Source organism: Pecten maximus, chromosome 9, assembly GCF_902652985.1.
Source record: "Pecten maximus chromosome 9, xPecMax1.1, whole genome shotgun sequence".
Taxonomy (NCBI): domain Eukaryota; kingdom Metazoa; phylum Mollusca; class Bivalvia; order Pectinida; family Pectinidae; genus Pecten; species Pecten maximus.
Genome location: NC_047023.1, coordinates 2,345,026 through 2,366,840, shown reverse-complemented (window position 1 = coordinate 2,366,840; position 21,815 = coordinate 2,345,026). Strand labels below are relative to the sequence as shown.

General features: G+C 35.0%; 1 protein-coding gene across 1 annotated transcript in view; it reads right to left on the bottom strand.

Annotated features, from left to right (window-relative positions):
- The window catches only part of LOC117334799, a 54,864-nt gene that overhangs the window by 20,660 nt on the left and 12,389 nt on the right, over positions 1-21,815 (bottom strand). The window contains exons 2-3 of the mRNA XM_033894605.1: positions 14,901-14,984; positions 3,531-3,614 (exon numbers count right to left, since the gene is read on the bottom strand). Coding sequence (XP_033750496.1) covers positions 3,531-3,614; positions 14,901-14,933 — 117 coding nt within the window. The 5' untranslated portion in view covers positions 14,934-14,984. The remainder of the gene's footprint in view (positions 1-3,530; positions 3,615-14,900; positions 14,985-21,815) is intronic.

Here is a 21,815-nt window from a genome sequence, read left to right as displayed (position 1 = left end):
GATATGCTATAAGCTTTGGACGACAAGTGGAGCAAATGATAACCGCTACACATAAAACACGTCTGTAAAGCCACTAGGACAAACTAAGATTACATAAAACACGTCTGTAAAGCCACTAGGACAAATCAAGGTTATATAAAACACGTCTAAGTAGATTGGTATTCAACAACCCCTATTTCCATGACAGGCATACACATAGCATGATAAATAATTCCCCATTCGTGATCATCCGGAAGCAAGTTGAGCCCCTGCTTGAAAACTGCTTTGTAGTATTATACTTTATAAGTTTTATATTTGTACTCATTTCAAGATTTCGATTATAAAATATGACCTGAAGATGTGCCATTAAACTTTAGATGTTAAAGACTAATTTGAGTACAACAAAAAACAAAACTTAAACTAGTAATTCTTTTTCAGTTGTAAACGTGAAGAAATTAGCATGCTTTGATATATTTAACAAATTGTCTTTCTTTTTTTTTGTAGGGAGACATAAGATATAAGATGGACGTTTGCTGTATGCTTTGATGAGGGAAAAAACCTTGTACGTTGTATTTTTGGACGTGAAAGTTACCATACTAATTGCGTTCAAAAACAGTGAATTGATCCAGAATGGACAATGTGAAAAATCAAATTATACATTTATAGTGCTGAAGACCTAAATATATTGGGTGCACATAACAGTATTGTTACTAAAAGATTTAAAACAAATACGTCAATGGATATCTGTGCTCCGGATAGGGTATTGTACATGATTTAGTTGCTGACTTCCTGCTTTTATATTTATATGTTTCGTTTGAGGTTTCAGATTTGACTTCGTAAGTTTATAGTTTTCTTTTCTAAGAATACATTCAGAATGTGGGAAGGATAAGTTAAAACGTCAACCTTCTAGAAATCTGAATATCTGCTTTGATTTACGGTACTAAAACGGAAATGTCTCAGACGTTAATAGTGTATTACCAGACGATTTTAATACATTGTAAGCTTGCCGTATTCACACAAAGATAAGCAAAACTTTATAGGAAATTATATCTCTTCATATTCATTTTAATTCCATCTATAGACTGTTGTCCAAATATTGCGGTTTATATCACTCGTGTTATAAGTAGTGTGGTAAAACGTTCAAAAAGTTATAGGATAGTAATAAAAGCGGTAAGGGTCGAAGTATGCAAAGCAAAGAAAATATTATGTTTTCACATTTTATTTTCTATTTCTAAAATTGCTTGAAAAATATCTCGCCCCAAATTTTTTATTAGGATAGATATAAAAAAAAATAAACATACTAATACTCAATTTCAAGAAGTAAAGTTAAAGTAAATGATAACATCATAACTGTTACCACCGAACCAATGTATATAAATATCTTCTTATATTGGTCGCAATACTTGATTTATTTATATACAATTGATTTACCTTAATATTACCTAAATATGTCCAAAAGAACCAAACCATTTAAAACAAGAGCATCCTCAGATGTTAAGGGCGAAATTGTGACCTGAAATAAATGTAGACAGGTCAACATCCCACTAAATAAAAACAAACCACTAGCATACAAAGTTGGTTTTACTTAACTAGCCAATACCAACATTGCAGGATTGACCTCTAAGAATAACAATTCTAATATCTTCTATCGTAGGAAACCATTTGAAACAGTTTGTTTGTAAAGAAATAGGTGGGAAACTAGTTGTTATCCCACCCAAATCAGAGGCACGGTGTTCAAGAGATAACACCGACAATGATTCGATGCAATGTTCGACTGACAGTTTAAAAAAAACAGTGATATGGTAATCTAACTGGATTGATTAGAGCATATTTCCAAGACCTCTCTGCAGACGCAAAACGATCTTTTGGATTCTAAACATTGAAGTACAACGATGTGAACAGGCATATAAAAAACAATTCCACAGAAATATTAGAAAGACTGATTTGTATTTGTCTCACTTGGATCCTTAGAGGGTCAGACCTGTCATCGGACAGTACAGACAACTAGCCCTGGTAAGTCTGTCTTCATGTAAATTTCATAAATGTAACTTTTAATATATCTACATCACATAATTGATCGCATAGTAACGTCCCTGTTATATATGTTGTAGGTCTTTATGTAATAAAAAAAAACCTAAATCTGAACCCTGGTGTTTCTATCTATACGAATACCAAAGGTTACATAAATGGATGGAAACAAATTGCTCCATTCCCTATTACTTCTTATTTGTAGCTCACGTGATCTCGTGTAAACGATTGGTCTGACTTTTCGAGGGGCCTGAGGGGATATATCAGGTGGGGGTGCGGGCAGGACGAGAAGCTGTTTGGTCTCATGATCATTTTTCTTCCTCGCCAAATGTTTCGACCTAAATATGAGACCAAATGTTGATACATATGATGATACATAAGAAGAGGAAGGAGGATATTGCATAATCAAGCATACGTTCTTCGTAGGACCAAGCCCCTCGGGCTTTTGTTTGGCTAGAACCACTGTGTACACACAATTTGTTCCTCTTCAACAAAGGAAGGCCCAGAACAAATCCTTTCATTCCGTCAGAAGGAGTATTTTAAAGAGTTTTTCTCGTACTCGATAGGATACCTTTAAATGCCATTTCAATTATTGTGTCAGCATGACTAGGGGCCCAAAACAGAAAAGGTGTTGAAATATCATCGGTAATGGATTTTTGACTCGTGCTGTTCAAAACCGGACCCATGTTCCCCTGACTACATTGATTGTGGTGACGCACGGACGATACAAAACTACTGACTAATATAGGTCAGATTTTCTCTTTCTGATAGTACTAGTTATCGATATTGATTGAATATAAGCATATTTTACTTGTTTAGCGATGATAAGGAATGTGTTAAATGTCTATATTATCTAACGGATTTATTTTTCCGAATATTAATTTTTTCACAAAACTACCCTATGTCTCGTCATGTTTAACATTTGTTGAAGAACATGTACTAATATATAAAATGTACAGGTTTTAATTTGTTATCATGAAAGTTGCTTTTGTAAATTTTGCATGGAATATGACACGATTTTATTACATAGGACACCTTTAAAGATCTCCTAGTGGATTTTTTATTATTTGATCAGTTATTCTGGTGAAGGAAGCAATCACTGTCACATTGGTTTCCAATAGATTATGTAAAAAAACACCATAAGTATCAAAACTCTATTGGACCACAATTCAATATTTTAACCTATAAGACATGGCAATCAAAAGTTTATATAATTAATACATGTTAGTACGACAATGTTTATTAATCGAGATAACAAATCGGAAAGAGAGCATACTGCTTCTATCTTCTAGCTTCTTATTTCCAATTTGTATACAAAATATGGAGTTTAGTTATAGCAAATAATCCGAAACAATTAACATTTCATTCTATTAGTGCTTCGACTGACCTACACGTTATACTATGACTAAGAAATATTTTCGATGCCACAATAAAAACAAATACACTGATAAGCCATTGAATCACTCTGACTCCTAAGGAATGTGAATCATACGGATAGACCCGGGTTATATCGGGAAACTCACCTGATTCCAATCAGCTCCATTTCTCAAAAGAAGCCGAACGGTATCTTCATGACCTCTGGATGCTGCTTGAATCAAAGGATAGGCCTGAAACAGTGATGTATGATAAAGACAAAACGTCATCAGTAAATAATGCATGTTTATTGAATAAGTCTTCATCACGTTGATTGACAATAAATGTAAGATATATCTTTGCATTGTTTTTGAAAAATGAAATATTTAATATATTACTTGTAACATGCAATCATGCCATACACTTTATTGAATCTTCGTCAAAATATCACTGCGATAAAATTATCAGGATTAATTTGGGAGTATATTCTGATCTATGAATACAACTCAGTGTGTAGCTTTTAACAATTTATGCCAATGCAAAATTAAAGTATGGTTAGAAAATCGATTTTTTTTTAGACAAAATCTGAGTTCTGACATAGTTAGTCATCAGTACATGATAACAAATAATTAGTTTACAGCACCGCTATATTGGACACATTTTAAATAGATATTGATCGGATCAGATTATGTCCAAGTTGATATATGGATCATTAACTGTTGTAGAGAGCCTTTGTTGAATGCTTTCATTTCCCATAATGCGACAGTGTAGTTAATTTTGCCTTAGAAACGAGTTGAAAGTAGAAACTATATTTGTTGAACGTCCAATGACATCTTAATAATAGAAAAACTTCAGTATATACTGTGATAGCGTAAGACCAGAGACATATATACAGAGAGATTAGTAACATCGCTATTTCCCCGTACACATAGTGGCTCCCTTTATTCGTGACTACTCAAGCATATCCCTTATCGAGAGCGTCCTGTCTCCTATCAAACATACGCGAGCGCAGGTAAATCGGGCTATGCGCATGTGTGTATCGTAGTATTGGAACTTATTCGACATGTTCTGGTTAATCCGCCATTACGTCAGACCAAAACATCGTCATTTTAAAATCACACAGAAAGCACATCGTTTTATTTTGGCCACTACAAAAGTTACCACATTAACCAAAAACTATCAAACTTATGGGATATAGTCTTATTGATCATGCATATTGTTGTCATTTATCCGTATTTTCGAAAATCCATTGGGTCCTATTCGACATGTCCAAGTTTGTAATTAAGCCGCCATTACGTCAGACCAAAACATCGTCAATTTTAAACGCACACAAAAATCACATCGTTTTATTTAGGCCACTACAAAAGTTACCACATTAACCAAAAACTATCAAACTTATGGGATATAGTCTTATTGATCATGCACATTGTTGCCATTTATCCGTATTTTCTAAAATCCATTGGGTCCTATTCGACATGTCCAAGTTTGTAAATAGCCGCCATTACGTCAGACCAAAACATCGTCAATTTTAAACGCACACAAAAAGCACATTGTTTTATCTAGGCCACTACAAAAGATACCACATTAACCAAAAACTATCATACTTATGGAATGTGGTCTTGATTATCATGCACATTGTTGTCATTTATCCGTATTCTCGAAAACCCCATAGGGACTTTTCGAAAATTGGAGATTCCCGCCGATCTTTCCTGCGTTGTGCTTGACTTTCATACTCAAAATACAAACACTTGGACAGCAAATTGTGATATATTTCATATTGATGACACTTCTGCACTTTAATATTAATAAAATTAAAGCACATAATTGGATCTTGGTGATGATTTCAAATAGAAATTATCGATAATTACGTGTCTGGTTTTCAAGTTTTCTCCAATATGGCGTCTAGTGAAGACCGAACCAAGCGACCGCAAAGGATTGTGGGAAGGTCAGGGGCCACTATGTAAACACAAGGGCAAATAGAGAGCTGCCAATCTCTCTGTATATATGTCTCTGGTAAGACGGATAAAGCACAAAGGATTGGGACTACTAATCCATATCAAGAATATCATAAGTTTGAATTTGCTAAACTTTAAAGTTGGTTCCTCCGCTTAACGCTCATTTTGTACCAATTGGAATTTTTAATAAATTTCATTATTTGTGGATTGCCTAGGCTACGAGTTGTAGGTAAATACAAAAAATGTAAAGTAGTACATGTACTGAGTATAAATAACAAGAGACCTAACAAGCCTGTATCGCTTACCTGTTTCTAGAGAAATATCGAAGCTGATCTAGATCATTCATGCAAATACTAAACTGATTTCATTACTTTATTCAAACATCAGAGTGGGCTAGGTTTACTCGTTTAAATCAATGTTGTAGTTCTTCATTTAAGCATACCATTGACCCAATCTAATATCACTGTGTCTCTTGAAAAATTATTGTTTAGAAAATTTAACCAATTTGACCCATATGTGAACTTGAATGAAGTTGGTTTGGTTTATTTTGTTTAACGTCCTATTAACATCTAAGGTCATTAAAGGACGGCCTCCCGTGCGTGCGACATGCATGTTTGTGGTGCATGCGTATGTGTGTTTTGGGAGGCTGCAGTATGCTCGTGTTAGGTCTCCTTGTGATAGGCCGGAACTTTACATTCTTTTGATTAAACATAGTCACCTTTTATGCCAGGATGTTATAGAGCCAAATAGCAAGTCCCTTGCCCTATTGGTTAATGAGAACTCGATTAAAGATTTTAATATATTTGACCCTTGTGGCCTTGAATGTAGGTTAATGTCACTCATTTAAACAAACGTGGTAGAGTTTACTTAATTTATAGTTAGAAGTAAACAGAAAATAACACGCCATAGTGATTCAAAATGATGCATAAGGCATTTCCCCGATTGAGCCAATAGCACACGTATGAATATGTGCACTGTTACACCATTCTGCATTCATTTGCGATGTGAAAACGTGCTAATGCATTTTCGAATTTCACATTTTGAATGATTTGCCGTACGTGTACATGCAGGCTACGATACGTAAATGAACAATGGATCACGTGAAATACAAAGCTTATGCATTTTGTTCAGTCGCTTCATAACTTGGTGACATATGTACATTGTTAATTTTATTTCAACAAAGCACACCGTAGAGTTTACTGTAAAGGCAAAACGAAAACACGCCAGTGAAAAGCAAGCTTAGTGGAGATGCCAAATTGATGTCTATCTCGCTATTCAAACCGAGTCCTGAATTGGTTTCTCTCTGAACATCACAAAGCACGTGTTAGTGTGTACAAAACCAATAATAGCATGATTGTGTCGATGCCTTAGTCGTGTAATTGGTTAGAGAAGATATAATACGTTTAAGTGTCATGCTTCTCACTTTTGTCTATTTACTTCCATATATGGTGTTTATCCGACCTGACAAGTAGACGGTTTTATACGAGACATAAACGAGTCACAAAAAATCTTTCCTAGTTTTTCAAATGGGATTAATATTAAAAAAAAACAACACTTCGACAATACAGAAGAAACCAAATGAATAAAAGACATTTTATTACAATTAATGTTTTATGGTAATTTTTACATTGTGTCATTACACATCGGCGGCACTATAAAATTGGTTTGTGTACACTGTATTTTGTAAATATTTAATAATTGTATTTATGTGCAAAATAAAGGATTTTATACTATCTGTTTTTTGTTCATTATATTATTGTCCCGGAATTTCAATTTCCGGATTTGTCGTCTTATCCTTGCCGTACTTTAGTTCGGCCGTCAATAGGATCACGTGACTTCTTTGTTTATGTTCACTGGCGGAGACAAAATTTTTCAACTTTATCTTGTTCTACTTTGGTGCTAGAAATCGCACCTAGCCATACGGTTTTTGCTCGAAAAGAAACTCACAGTTGCCTGGACTATAAGGCCAAGCAAACAAAGCCAGATGAACTTTCAATGATACGTCAGATATTGTAAGTACGACTCGAACTCTCGCTGTCCCACCATTCTACACAAAGACTATGGTTTTGACTGCTATTATTTTGGGCCACTCTTTCGTGAATAGACTTTGTACTTTCGTATCGATGCATCATAGAGATGTTCGGATAAATAATAACTTTAATTTATCCCCCGAGGAAGTCCGTGTATCCTTCGTAGGCTACAGTGGGGGCAGGATTTCTAACATATACAGTACGCGTCAGGTGGTATGGTCCCCAATCACCGCCACAGTGACGAGGTCTAATCCCTTCCACTCACTCAGTCGGTTGCATGTCGGTTGAAACACCGGCTGACACCGGCTCCAAACCCGAATGTTCACCTGTTTACTGACACCGCGCGACACGGTGTGGAAGAGTGTTGGGGATTAGTGGAACAAAGGTCCTGATTCATGATTGACAGGTACACGGCCTGATACCGTGATGTGTTTGTTGGAACATACCTTGTCGTACAGTACAGGTACTCTGTAGCTGGACTTACATTTTGTACTTAGAGTACACGTCTCTGCAGTATCCCAGCCCGGTGTTGAGAAAACGGGGATACTTTTTATGTAATGAAATCACGATCTATACTAGCGATACTACAGATGTATTGTGTTGTGGTACATATATATATATACACTCCAAATTATGTTTTTAAATCCTAGCTAGATGAGTACCACACATGTTTACCAGGAAATCGAGAAAACAAAACACTGTAACCTTGCCGCCTTGGTGTTTGTGTTATTTATAGCAATATTGTGATTGGCGCGCGAGCGAGTAAATCCCGTTCTACTTTCTATTGACTTTGAAGTAAGTCATTAATGATTAATATAATTATAACTTAACTAAAACAAAAAAAAAGCATCTGACACTAGCTTCTGTCTGTTTATGTCCCCATTGAACACTATACACCTGGCCTATCGTAACACTACCATCACAAAGAATCCTCGATCTCGGAACAACTAAACTAGTATCATGAAATCTGATACGTATATATCCTGATATACACAAGTCTCTGATGAAATGTAACTAAACAGTTTGAACATCCTTTCGTTATATTCCGAGGTGGCATATTGAACAGAAAATATGTTAGGTACTAGTGTATCGAGTGTGCTGACTTCGCGTACATGTATACACTTATACTAATTTGACAGTTTGAGTATGAGTAGAGTTTTAAAGTCATTTTTTTCCAAATGTTAAATAAACAAAGAGTTCTCATGGTATCATTATGAAAACTTGACGAAGCCATATGATCATGACCGCCTTTTTACTACCGGACGCTAATTATATAATTAATATACAAATATATTAACCCATGAATCCAGACACGACCGCGGCTCTATCGCACGCCTCGGTTAACTTCGATGTACAGGCAGATACAATGTACGTATATTGTATATTTACATGGATTTGCACATATTACGAGATATTGATTCATATTAATTTCTGGTAAACTAAAAAAAAATATTTGGACGTATTACCAGTAACATGTATTAGGGATAAGTAACATCGCTATTTACCCGTACAAGTAGTGCATGGCTCCTTTTATTCGTGTTATATACTGTATGTTTCTGGTATTACAAATTGTACTACCTTTTCATTAAAATTTTTGATTTGTTCACAAGTTTAGGGAAATGTGTACAATTAAAAAAATAAGAACACAAACGATACATTTTTGTAAGCGCGGCATGCATCATTGATTAGTTAAATATCGTTTTGATACAATACGGAATACAAACTTAAATATTTACATTTGCGGTGCATTGTCGCTAAATGAACCAACTATAAAATCTGATTCGGTTCACGAGACTATGAACCTAAATAAGTATTGAAATGAACGTGCAATGGAAGTAAATAAAAAATGGCTGAGATGATAATAATTTTCTGGTTACGGGTGCTGATGATTCTATAAGATATAAGTAAAAAGAGTATTTTATTTTTAAATTATGTTTGCGGATGTAATACAATGTGAAGATCTGTGACAAGTGCATGGTACCGTGACTAGAGATACGTTTCGCTCTGATGCGTTGATTGACACTCAATGCACCATTTGTGGGCGTGGTTTTAGAATCATGTATTGTGATTGATTCGTAGTGTTGGCAGTATTACTCGTGTCAGCGATCAAATGTTTAAAACATATGGTTACACAATTCAAATCAATACCATTTTCTCACCCTAGAATCGATATACAAATTCTTTATTACATTTACATGTACAGGTGTATAAAGCATTAGAATTTGTACTGCAAGACGAGGTTCAGGTGTTTTGTGCGGCGTGATGCGATGAAGACGGGTACGACAACTCTATGACTTAGTACACCAGAAAAAAATTGTCTAAGTTTATAATAAGCCCACGTACTAATGCCTTACTAGGTAAACTTGTGATAATTGAAGTCCGTGAGAGTAATAGCAGGACACGAGTTCGTTGCCAATTAATGAAAATTACGTATGAATTCATGATCATTCAGCCAATCTACGGCTAAACTGTATTGTACGTTGTCTCAAAATCCGAAGGAGCATGTAAATGAATCGGTACATGGTAAAACAATCAGTACAGGTAAAGGTGAAAGGTCGCAAAACTCTGACCACGACCACGTCTCCAGCTGTGAGTCTTCACACCTTTTCCTACGATCTTAATCCCCTACACTCGCCGGGCCCCGGCCGGTGGTGGCCGGTGGAAACACCCGAGTTGAAACACGGGACGTACTTAATCCCCTACACTCGAGTGACACTCGTAACCCTGAGGGTGGAAGAGAACCATAACACCTGACGCGTACTGTATAACAAGGGGTGAGCTATCATTGACGAGAAATCCCCGGAGATCGTAGTACTCCAAACGGCGTCGAACGACTTGTGTGACGGTAACAAATCTGTGGAGGACATTTTTCGCGAACTATGTCAGCTCGTGATCACTCTTTTGTTCTCTCATGGTGTTAAGAAAGTGATTGTTAATCAAGTTCTGTATCGGCAACCACCATCACGCCGCATTCGCTATAGTGTGGACACAGTCTGGTTTAACAGGCGTGTCGATGAACTTAACCGCCGTTTAGATGCTTATTTAAAGGACGTTGATGGGGCTACATTCTTCCGACTTCACGGATTCTGGTCCAAGGAAAGTCAATCATGTGTTTTCGACACCGATGGGGTCCATTTGAATGACATCGGCAACCATAAATTATACAACAATATCAGGGGTTCCCTTATTACGTCGTTGAAACAGCTGAAAACTGGTGGGTTGTGTGTATCATAACTATCCGGTCTACACCTATATATCAGAATAGCATCCCGATATTTACAGGTGCCAAACCAAAGATAAATTGTGGGTTATTTTTATAATATGCAGTATGAGAAAAACCTGGAGTTGTATATTTGAACAGTAATATTTATACATTGTATAAACAATTCATTATATGCCTACTAATATATGTTAAATGTACATCATAACATAGAGAGCTCGGTACATATAAACTAAACAATGTTTTTACAAAGTTTTGTAGTACAGCACCTACTGAGCTACCAGTGGGTATATATGTACTTCATTGTGTATTATTGTTTTATCACATAGCCTATATACACCAGTCGGGTGATAAACATGTCTTTTGATTAATTCAACCATACCTGTTGGAGTAAACAACATTTGTATTTATGTGCAACATAAAGGAATTTATACTATCTGTTTTTTTGTTCATTATATTATTGTCCCGGAATTTCAATTTCCGGATTTGTCGTCTTATCCTTGCCGTACTTTAGTTCGGCCGTCAATAGGATCACGTGACTTCTTTGTTTATGTTCACTGGCGGAGACAAAATTTTTCAACTTTCCCTCCTCCACCCCATCTTACCTCCTATGAATTATGTTCTAAAGCATGCTTGTGGCGTTTTTTAAGTATTATTTTTACCCAATCTTTTATGCAAATAGTTTTTTGATATTGTTGTTGATTTATCTAATGGCATTTAATAAATGCTCAATTTTCGACAATATTGGTTTTTGCGTTTTTTGTTAGCATAAAACATAGCAGAGTTCACATGTGTGCTACACTGGGGAAATTACAGCTTAAACACGATAGTACAACGTGTTATATCAAGTGTGATAAAGGTATTTGAAAAAGAAACAAAGGACACACATATATACAATTTCAACTGTTTTATTAGAACAGTCATATCCATCAGACCCTAAGTCAGAATGTGACCGGGTGGGGTGTGCTGCTGGGTGTCTTCGGCAGTATGCTCCAGTGAGATAGCACTTTAAATCGGCAAAAGTTCCGGCCTATCACAAGGAGACTTAACACGAACATACCACAGCCTCCCATAACACACATACGCACTCGCCACACGCATATATACCGCACGCACGGGAGGCCGTCCTTAAATGGCCTTAGCTGTTAATAGGACGTTAAACAAAATAAACCAAACCAAACCAAACAGACTCTAAGAAGAAAAAACTGCTTATTTAACGATTGATATCATAGACGGCGCAGCCACCTTCAGGAAATTATGTTATCATATTTGATCATATTGTTCAACAACTGCAAACAAACAGTGCCGGTGAACTGTTAAAAACTAGGAAACGGTAGTTTTATTAGGTCACGAGACAGCAACATTGACCCAAAATGGAAAGTCGAAATATTGGGAAATTAGTACACAGTGATAAACACTATGATTTGTGAGAAACAAACTAAAATATTTGACATAAAAACAGCACCAGGGAATTTTTCCTTGTCCCAAGATTCAAAAGACCACATTACAAAATCCATACTTTTGAAAATTGAATGAGGCATTATGTGTAATTGCTTTTGTCTATATTATTAAACTTCAACAGGAAAACCCAAACATACCTGGAAAAGTAAAAACTATGACCTTTATACTCAGATCATGATCCGCTACATGATAAGGCGGGGAGGGAACGATGATTTCCTTCCATCACCAAAAAACAACTCAAAACCAGCCCCGAGTTTGTTGGAAGTTCTACAATAGGGGAGTATGTAACCGACAAGTATGTATGTTCCCACAAAAAGGGCCAAAACGTGCATGGGGGACTTGATAAAGGGTTATTTTCTAAAACGATGACAACAGAAGGGAACCAACCACTAATCATAGACACTCAAATAATTATGACTGATTAACGAGTTTACTGTTTTTTTCAGCAATCCCTATTATAATCTCTGATTGTTACCACCAGGCCTGAAGAACATACTTGTTAAAGGGAGAACAGACGGGTTCCTTTTACAGTTATTTGGGTCCAGGTGAGCCGACCATGTATCATCTGCTAGAAATTAGCAAGTCATTTCAATGCAAAATCTTAGAAAAGAAGTTGAGGTTAATAGTTTTGAAAGTATTCAATACTCTACCTCCTTAATAACAAGAGGCCCATGGGCCTTACCGGTCATCTGACAAACACTTACAGCAGGAACACACCCCTGACGGAGCAGCATTTTAAAGCAAAACAAATTCAATCCAGTTCCCATTTTACGGGCATGTCCTAATGGGTCGGACCAGCCTCATTTATATCACTAAATAATTTCCCTTCCCCAATGATGTTTCATGCTAAATATTGTTTTAATCCATAAGGGCATTAAAGATGAGTAGCATTTTAAAGCAATATTTAACCTAAGTGTTCCTTTTGGGCGCCCCAGGGCTAAGACCTGTCTCATTTATATAAATTGTGATTGTTGTTCCCTTAAAATGTTTCAAATTAAATTTGGTTGTAATCAATACAGGCATTAAGAAGGAGAGTGATTTTAAAGCAAAATGTTTGTCAATTCTCCTTTTGGGGTTTCACCCTTTTGTCCCCATAAGCATCACTTATAAATATTGTGATTGCAATCTCCTTATAATAATTCAAACAAAATTTAGATGTTATCCAACCAAGGGTTAAAGAAGAGTAGGGTTTTAAAGCAATAATTTACCAAAGTTCCCCTTTTGGGACCCCACTACTGTGGCCCCAGGGGTCAGACTTTATTTACATAAAACATGATTTTTCACACAAAATTTGGATGCAATCCACCCAAGGCTAAAGGAAGAGTCGAATTTAATATCAAATATTCACCAAATTGACCTTTTTCGGGCCCCACCCCTCTGGCCTTCACACCAAATTTAGTTGTAATTTACTCAAGGGTAAAGGAGGGGTAGGATTTTATAGCAAATATTCACCATTTGGGGCCCCGCTCATCGGGGCCCAGGGGTCAGACCAGCCTCATTTATATAAAATATGATTGCCCTCCCCAATGATGCTTCAAACCAAATTTGAAAGTAATCAACCAAAGGATTAAAGAGGAATAACGATTAGAAAGAAAAAGTCTGCCGTACGGCGGACGGCGCACGGTGGACGACGACGGACGGAACACGATGGATATAGGTAATCTTTCAGTACAATAACGAGCGAACGTACACTATATATTTCAATGTCAATATAACGTATTCAGATGAAATCATTAGCATATATTGGGTAAAAATAAAGATCGAACACAACCTTGTTATTTGTTTGCCACACAACGAAACATATAAATACATACACAATGACTTGAAAAGGAATTCAATAACAAACTGTGAGCAAGTTATTGTTATACGAATTGGACACTAGACGTGTCCCTGTTTCAGCCTGATTAGGCCTGTTTCTAATGATAATCTTACCAGGCATAAAGAATCATCATCCAAAATGAAAAAGATTTCTTCAATTAATGTTTTAAACTGTCTCTACCTCAGTTAACACCGATGAGATAATAAAATGATTAATTCATTGAATCGTGACAGTTCAAGAAATATTACAATAGAGCATCACCGTAGAGCTTCCATTGAAATGTTTAGTTAACCAACCTTATTTACGTCGTCTCCTTTATCCAGGAGTAGCTTAACAGTGTCTGCGTATCCATTCACGGATTATTGTGTTTTGGATGTAACAATTCGTATTGAGTGACACGGTAGGTTAATGATGAGTGTTTCCTAATGACGGTCGCATATAGTGTGCACCGTGTCAGTTTGAATAAAAGTGTTTTTAGTCGATTGATGGGTGAGATAGGGTGTCGTTTCGCTGGTGACGGAGTTTCCGGCCTTGTACTTAACATATTACACATAGCACTTTCATATAAAAAAATTAAAATCACATTTTCCATGCAAGCCCTGTGGGATCGAACACAGAGAATGTTGAGCTAGCTCCATCTCAACATTGAAAAACGTCATTTATTTGCCAGACAACGAAACATGTAAGTATATGTATACTGACTTGAAAAGCGCATGACGAGTTTGTCTCTATTGCGATCGAATGACAGATTGTGAACAAGTTATTGTTATACAAAGATAACACAAGACGTGTCCCTGTCTCAGCCTGATTATGCCTGTTTCTAATAACAATCTTACCAGGCATAAATAATCATAATCCCAAATGAAAACGATTCTGTTCAATTAATGTTTAGATTGTCTCTATCTCAGTTAACACCGATGAAACAATACAATTATTAATTCATCTAATTGTGACCGTTCAAGCAATATTACCATAGAAATCGAATTGTGACCATTCAAGCAATTAACCATAGAACATCACTACACAGCTTCTATTAAAATGTTCAGTTAACGTACCTTATTTACGTCGGCTCCCTTATCCAGGAGCATCCTAACAATTTCTATGTGACCCCCTCCAGCTGCTGCGGACAAACCATTTGACTGAAACATATGCAAACATCACAAATAACAAGTAACTCCGACATCGTCATCGTCATGCTACAGATATAGGTATTATCTTGTGGTAAAGGGATTACAAGAAGTAAATGATAATCACTTCTATAAATTAATCATCAATTATATCATACACATTACTTTTCCTTTTATTGATTTTTTCTTATTGATTGATTGATATATTTCTGTCAACTGATATATTCAGTAAAAGACACTTTGATTTACCTGTACGAGTAAAAGGAACAATGATTTAAATACACAGGTAACAGCCAGTTAAACTGATAAAAGAAAACTCTAACTGTACAATTAACCTAAGTTTTTCGGACAACCTAGATATATATTTTCTAATTGATGGGAGAAACATTATGACAACGAAAATATAGCTATATGACTAGTCTCAGGGCAGAAACCTTAGTTTACTCATACAAACTTTAGGGAAAGTCTTTTCATCAACCTTCACATTTGACATAGAAAGTATAAATAAAGCGGATATACTGAAAAGTGAATGTTTACGAGAATTCACAATAAGGATATTACCGCTTTATTAATGACATCTCTCGTTAAGGTTTGTATTTGCGGACACATACTAAGAATAAGTCAATTATCATATTTAGAAATTTTCATTCAAATTCTTGAACTCAATATGACAATTATGGTTTATAACAACAGTTTAGGGTCTGATATAACACCTAATCAAAACGAAAGGTTGTGTCCTTCAGCTCAAATTTTCTCCAGGATAGCAATTTTGAAAATAAGTGAATTTCGTAGTAAAAATTTTCAAAAACTTAAATATTTATCTGTTCATCATTTTAACGTTAATTTTTTGGGGAAAAACTGAATCGGACTTACGAAATTTATATCAACATTTCTTATTGATAGTTTCCTTTCAGGCTACATATCTTTTTCTCACTTTATAACACATCGGCCAATAAGTGGCTGCCAGACATTTTAGCCTGGGCTCAACTTTCTTTACACAGGGGCTGTTTCGAAAATATATTTTTTCCAATTGGTCGGTTGTTCCCTAAACAATTGGTTAAGACTTTTCAATGGAAAGTATACAAAGTTATTAAACTGTCACCAAAGTACCATTTGTTTCAGAAGAAAAATAACAGATACTTATAGTACTTTCAAATTAATACATTGTAGATGTAATATTCATTGCTGTCAAATCATTTATTTATTTAGTTATAGTTATATCAGGTTTTAGAAATGTTGTTTAAAAAACTAGCCAATGAAATAAATCCTTTATTGATTTTTTTATTTATCTAACACGGATTTAACATAAATATTGTTCTATAACATTACACCATGCACGGTTTTGATGCAGAGATACGTAGCTTACTCTGGTAAGGTTGTACCGTGGTATCATCACGGTGTGGCAAACATGAAATTATAAGCTGAATGTCATGTCAAGTGACTGAATATGTAGATACTATTTTCTAATCGGAGAAAGGTATATATATACAGCAAATCAAAGATCAGTGCTAAGACTGTCATTATTAAATTTTATTAAAATACCCAAACCAATATGAAGAGACCCTAAACCGAAGGGGGCGTACAATATACAATATGCATGTTGATAATAGGGAAAACACACTATAATACATTTTACGCAAGTAGAAAATTGGAACTTACTATTTATATAAGTAAGGAGTTGTAAATGATAAGATAGAGACCTGTCGTTTTATGTCACGATGGATGTCACATCTTTATTACCATCGTGAAGATGTCTTTTTCCCGTTTAAGAAAAAAAAATAGAATATGATAGGTTTCTAGTTAAAAAGACTGTAGAAAAAAAATGTTCTGTAAATATATGTCCTCGGCTTTTAAACATTGTTTATTTCGATTGATGATTGTATACAATACTACAAGCGAAAATTAATTAGTCAAATGGGTTCGAGTCCCTGCACTGTTCTTCTGACGAGCGGCAATATAAGCATTGTTGTAGGACCTATTGAATTAAAATGTTATTGGTTTTACACTGACTCATGTATCAGAAAACACTGACCGTTCACTAGTATGTTTGCTATTGCAAGCCTACCAACACCAGATGCCAGTTCTTTCTGTCTTTCTGGGATTTACCTGTGGTTTTAGATATATCATGAAAAATAGTATCTATTAAAATAAATTTAAATGTAAACTTTATTTATTTTACAACAATTGCGAATCAAGTTATATTAACTTATATTAATCACGCTTGTTGGCCCGAATAGAAGCACGCGAGGGGTCTTACTGTGGGAGGAAAGCGGAGTACCCGGGGAAAACCCACGTGGTCGGTCAGGTGACCCCATACCTTTTCACGTCCGATCGGGGAATCGAACCCCGGTCGCCTAGGTGAAAGGCAAGTGTGCTACCACTGTGCCACCCGACCACTGATTGATAAAATAAATGAAATTGACAATTTGTAACAATGATTTTTTAAGTTGTAATAAAGATATTCTATAAACATGGCCAAAAAAGGGGGGATGTTAAAAAACCCATTACAAATAAAAATGTTAATATTTCAGCAACAATTGGTCAATAAAATTTTGTTTTCAATATCAGACTTATATCATTTATCGTGTTATTCATTTTCAAGTTTCAAGATAGAGCTTGGTTATTTTTTTTAATAATGAAAGGAATTATATACAACACCTATAATCAAATATCATATTTGACCATATCATAAATATTGCACGAAATCCTCAAGATAAGAGCCAAATGTTGTTTTAATGCAGACATCTTTAAAACTTAAGTTGTGAACTAAAGTGCACGTCGCAGTACACTGGAGCTAACAGCTGGTGCACTCGTTGTACAATGAAGTTTAGTCTAGTGCACTACCGTGTTCACTTTTAGTGCATAACGAAATACGAAGTTTAGTTTGCGCCGAACTTCATGAATAAACATATATTGTTTACATGCCCAGAAGGTTAGTGATATACGATTCTTACACTGTTCAACTATGGTATAGTTAATGATTTTCAAAGAGTATAAGGTAGTATTATCAAAATATTTTTGTCCCTGTGCCTCTTTGTTATTGAGAAGAAGTTGTTTAATTGAAAAAGTTGACGCCAGACAGCCGGACGGGCGACGGATACCGCACCACAGCATAAGCTCACTTGCCCCTTCGAACACCAGAGCTAAAAATGGATTATTTCATCGAATAGTGATTGATACAACAATAGTATAATATCCAATCATTAGGACAGTATAATGCATACATTCTGAATAAATTTGGTTAATCTGATCCAGAGTTTTGGTTACTTCAAATTAAGAACTTTTTTTTCATATTGGAAGCATTTGATTATATTCATAAGAAGTTAATATTACATTCGTTACTAAACGGATAACTGTAGTTTTCGGTAAATGCTGAAATAATTTGTAATATTTGAGAGGAAAACATAACAAACATTTAATATGAAATGGTATTTACTTTTGTAATCTAATTTAAGGAAATCGTTTATAAATTTGTAACCGATAATATCACTTACAATATTTTTCAATTCAAATATTTCCAAGCATTTGTTTGTCAAAATATGATTCCATAAAAACGATGTCACCCCGCAATTTGTAATAACGACGTAATTTGTAATAAAAATTTCAAAGTCTTTTTTACCGGATAAATTGTCATCAGATGGAAAGATAATCTACACTTGGAAGATGTTTCGACCTATTTATATTGGAAAAATACTTTTTTTTTTTTTTTACTTATGACATTTGAAAATTTATTACAAATTGCGTCGTGTGGCATGTGCACATAAAAGCAATTTGTAATAAAAAATTAAAAAAGTTTTTTTTACCGGAGAAATTGTCATCAGATGGAAAGATAAGATTTTTTACTTTGTACATGTTTCGAGCTAATTATATTAGCAAAAATACTCATTTTTTACTCATAATGCCATTTGAAACGTTAATCACTTTGCTGGGTTATAAATGTGTAATAATGCATTTGGCAGTATTTACCCTACTGTTTAGAAGCTACGGTTAAATAATATTAGTAAAATCATAGAATCTTTTTTTATCGACATGACGAAGATTGATATTGTTATCCTAGCTTCGAAAATTATCATATCGATCAAAACAAAGAACCATAATTATTGCTATCTTTACATTTTTATTATCAAAACTAGAGCACATAATGCGTATGCGTAATGCGTAATGTAGACATATTGCATCATCGACTATTTGCCTGAAAAATCTGATTGGCTGAAATAATGGGACCTCACAGAACACTCACACTGACGTGCAATACTGTCGCAGAATATCAAGTTATATGATGTATACAAATCAGTATTTGTAACAAAAATGAAAATGTAATAATGTTTTGAGTTGCTTTTGCAGACCATTTTATACAAAAAATAGAATTTGATCAAATGTAATATTTGACATAATATGTAATATCTTAAGAAGCAGATATTCTGAAAAGGAAAATCTTAGTAGAAATAAACATGCAGTACATTGATAACGCGGTAACATAATGTTCATGAGAAAATTGGCGAGGAAAACGATACGAAAATATGGATGACAGACGATAGAATAAGGATATGGACTAAATTATTGCAATTGTTAAAAACATGAAATATCTACGAACCCACAATAATAAGACCTGATTAGTATATGATTTAACCTTCATTGTTCACGTGAATCAGTAATTACCAATGAATGACCCGGGATATTGTTAAACAGTAGGGAAAGGACATGTTTTTTATTACGATTGATGGGTTAATATTCGATACATCTCCGAGAAAGTGTGATTCCATTTAAAACGTTGGGTTTGATTAAGTTTGCTCGACGACCAATGGTAAGAACCTGTCGTTCTGTTAAAAAATAAATGTCTTTCTTGGTGAAATGAAAGAAGCACATGTGCGGTGAAGATTGTTAATATGTTGCGAACTCCTGGATTACTACGCCTACACTTCGTATGGCAATAATTCCGGTGATTTTCTGTGACATAGGTTTATATCTGTTTAACCGGTTTTTTTCTTATGGAATGAGGAAGGTAGGTCATATTGAAAGGCTAGGACAACAGTTAGTTTTACTCTTGACAAATACAGCTGTAATGGATATTACAGTTATAATTATAATAAGAATGTTCTGATATGAACATCGATTTGTGTCATTTTTATCGAATGTTCGCACATTTATCAGTCTGAAAACGTCTGAATAATTCCAAATACACAGGTTACTGTGTATGCCTAAAATTAACAAAACTTCAGGCCCATGTGCTGAGGCAAAAAGAGCCATTTGATTGGTTTTGGTGTTTAACATTTTATTAAAACTTTTAAATATATGGCTTTTATTCAACTTCCTATCATTACCTGCTGATTGTGTGTGTTTGCGGGTTTTTAAATGCAAATGATAGGCCTGGAGGGTAGGCAAGTCTACTATAATGTTACAAAAGGTTTGTAAGCCTTGTCCTGCAATACAGTAACGGAGTGATATTTTTGCTCAATGAAATATGTAATCGTTTAACTGTGAAACACTATCGGTTTACTGTTTGTATGACATATATATATATCTACAGAATGTTTTTTTTTTTTTTTTTTTTTGAAAACTGTGTAAGATAGGTTGATCCTACATAGCTATCTTACATTGGCAAACTCTATTAAAACCTGCCGATATATGAGAGAATAGTTCCCTAGAAGAGACCAACCGACCAATTCTTTTCCCATAGACCTTAGTGTTAACGTTTTGGATTATTTCATTCAAATTCTTGAATTGAATATGATGATTATGGTTGATAAGAAAAGTTTAGGGTCTGATATTACACCTAATCAAAAAAAAAGTTGGGTCCTTCAGCTCAAATTTTCTCCAGGGTAGCCATTTTGAAAATAGGTGAATTTCGCAGTAAAAATTCTCAAAAATCTTAAATGTTTACCTGTTTACTATCATTACGTGAACTTTTGGGAAAAAAACAATCGGACTTAAGAAATTTATATCAACATTTCTTATTAATAGTTACCTATCAGACTACATATCTATTTTCTCACTTCATAACATACTGGCCAATCAGTGGCTGCCAGACATTTTATCCTTGGCTCAACGTTCTATACACAGGGGCTGTTTCAAAAATATATTTTTTCAATTGGTTGGTTGTTCCCTATAGCATCTTTCACATTTTTCAAAGATAACATTTTCTGGAACAGGATGGAACCATAGGATATGCTATCAAAATATGCAGTGCCTGACTGCAAGTCTTAGGCTGGTAGGTTGATTATTCTATTGGTACCGGATATGAAATTCTTAAGAGAAAACCACATTAAAATTGAGTTAATTTTGAAATGTAAATTTTAATATCTTGATAAGCTTTGAATTTAAAGTGATGGCTTTTGGTTAATAGCCAAGTATAGATATCGTGCTACTCAGAAATATAAACAAATAAGATATAGAATAAAGATCAGGGGGAGACAACTCAATGTTATCTCCTCCAACCCCTAATTTCTGGTCTTTTTGTAAAAAATGAAGAAAAAAAGGCCGAACGAGAAAAAAAATTAGGAGTGGAGCCATTATTTAGATAAAAGAGTCGAAACACAGACACAGAACACGGAACCGGGCAAGTGACAACAAAAAAATAACCAGATATATCACCAAACACTGAATTGGGGTAGTGACAACAGAACAACCAAACATATCACCGAATACCGAATCGGGGTAGTGACAACAGAACAACCAGACACACACCCACACATTGAACCGGGGTAGTGCCAGCAGTACAACCAGCATACCACCGTACCCCGAGCCACGATATATACCGCTACAATTGAAATATAGAATGTATGTCCGTATCTGTCCGGTCTATGGTCCTCCTTGAAACACTACATGTGTCATATTTTCCTCATC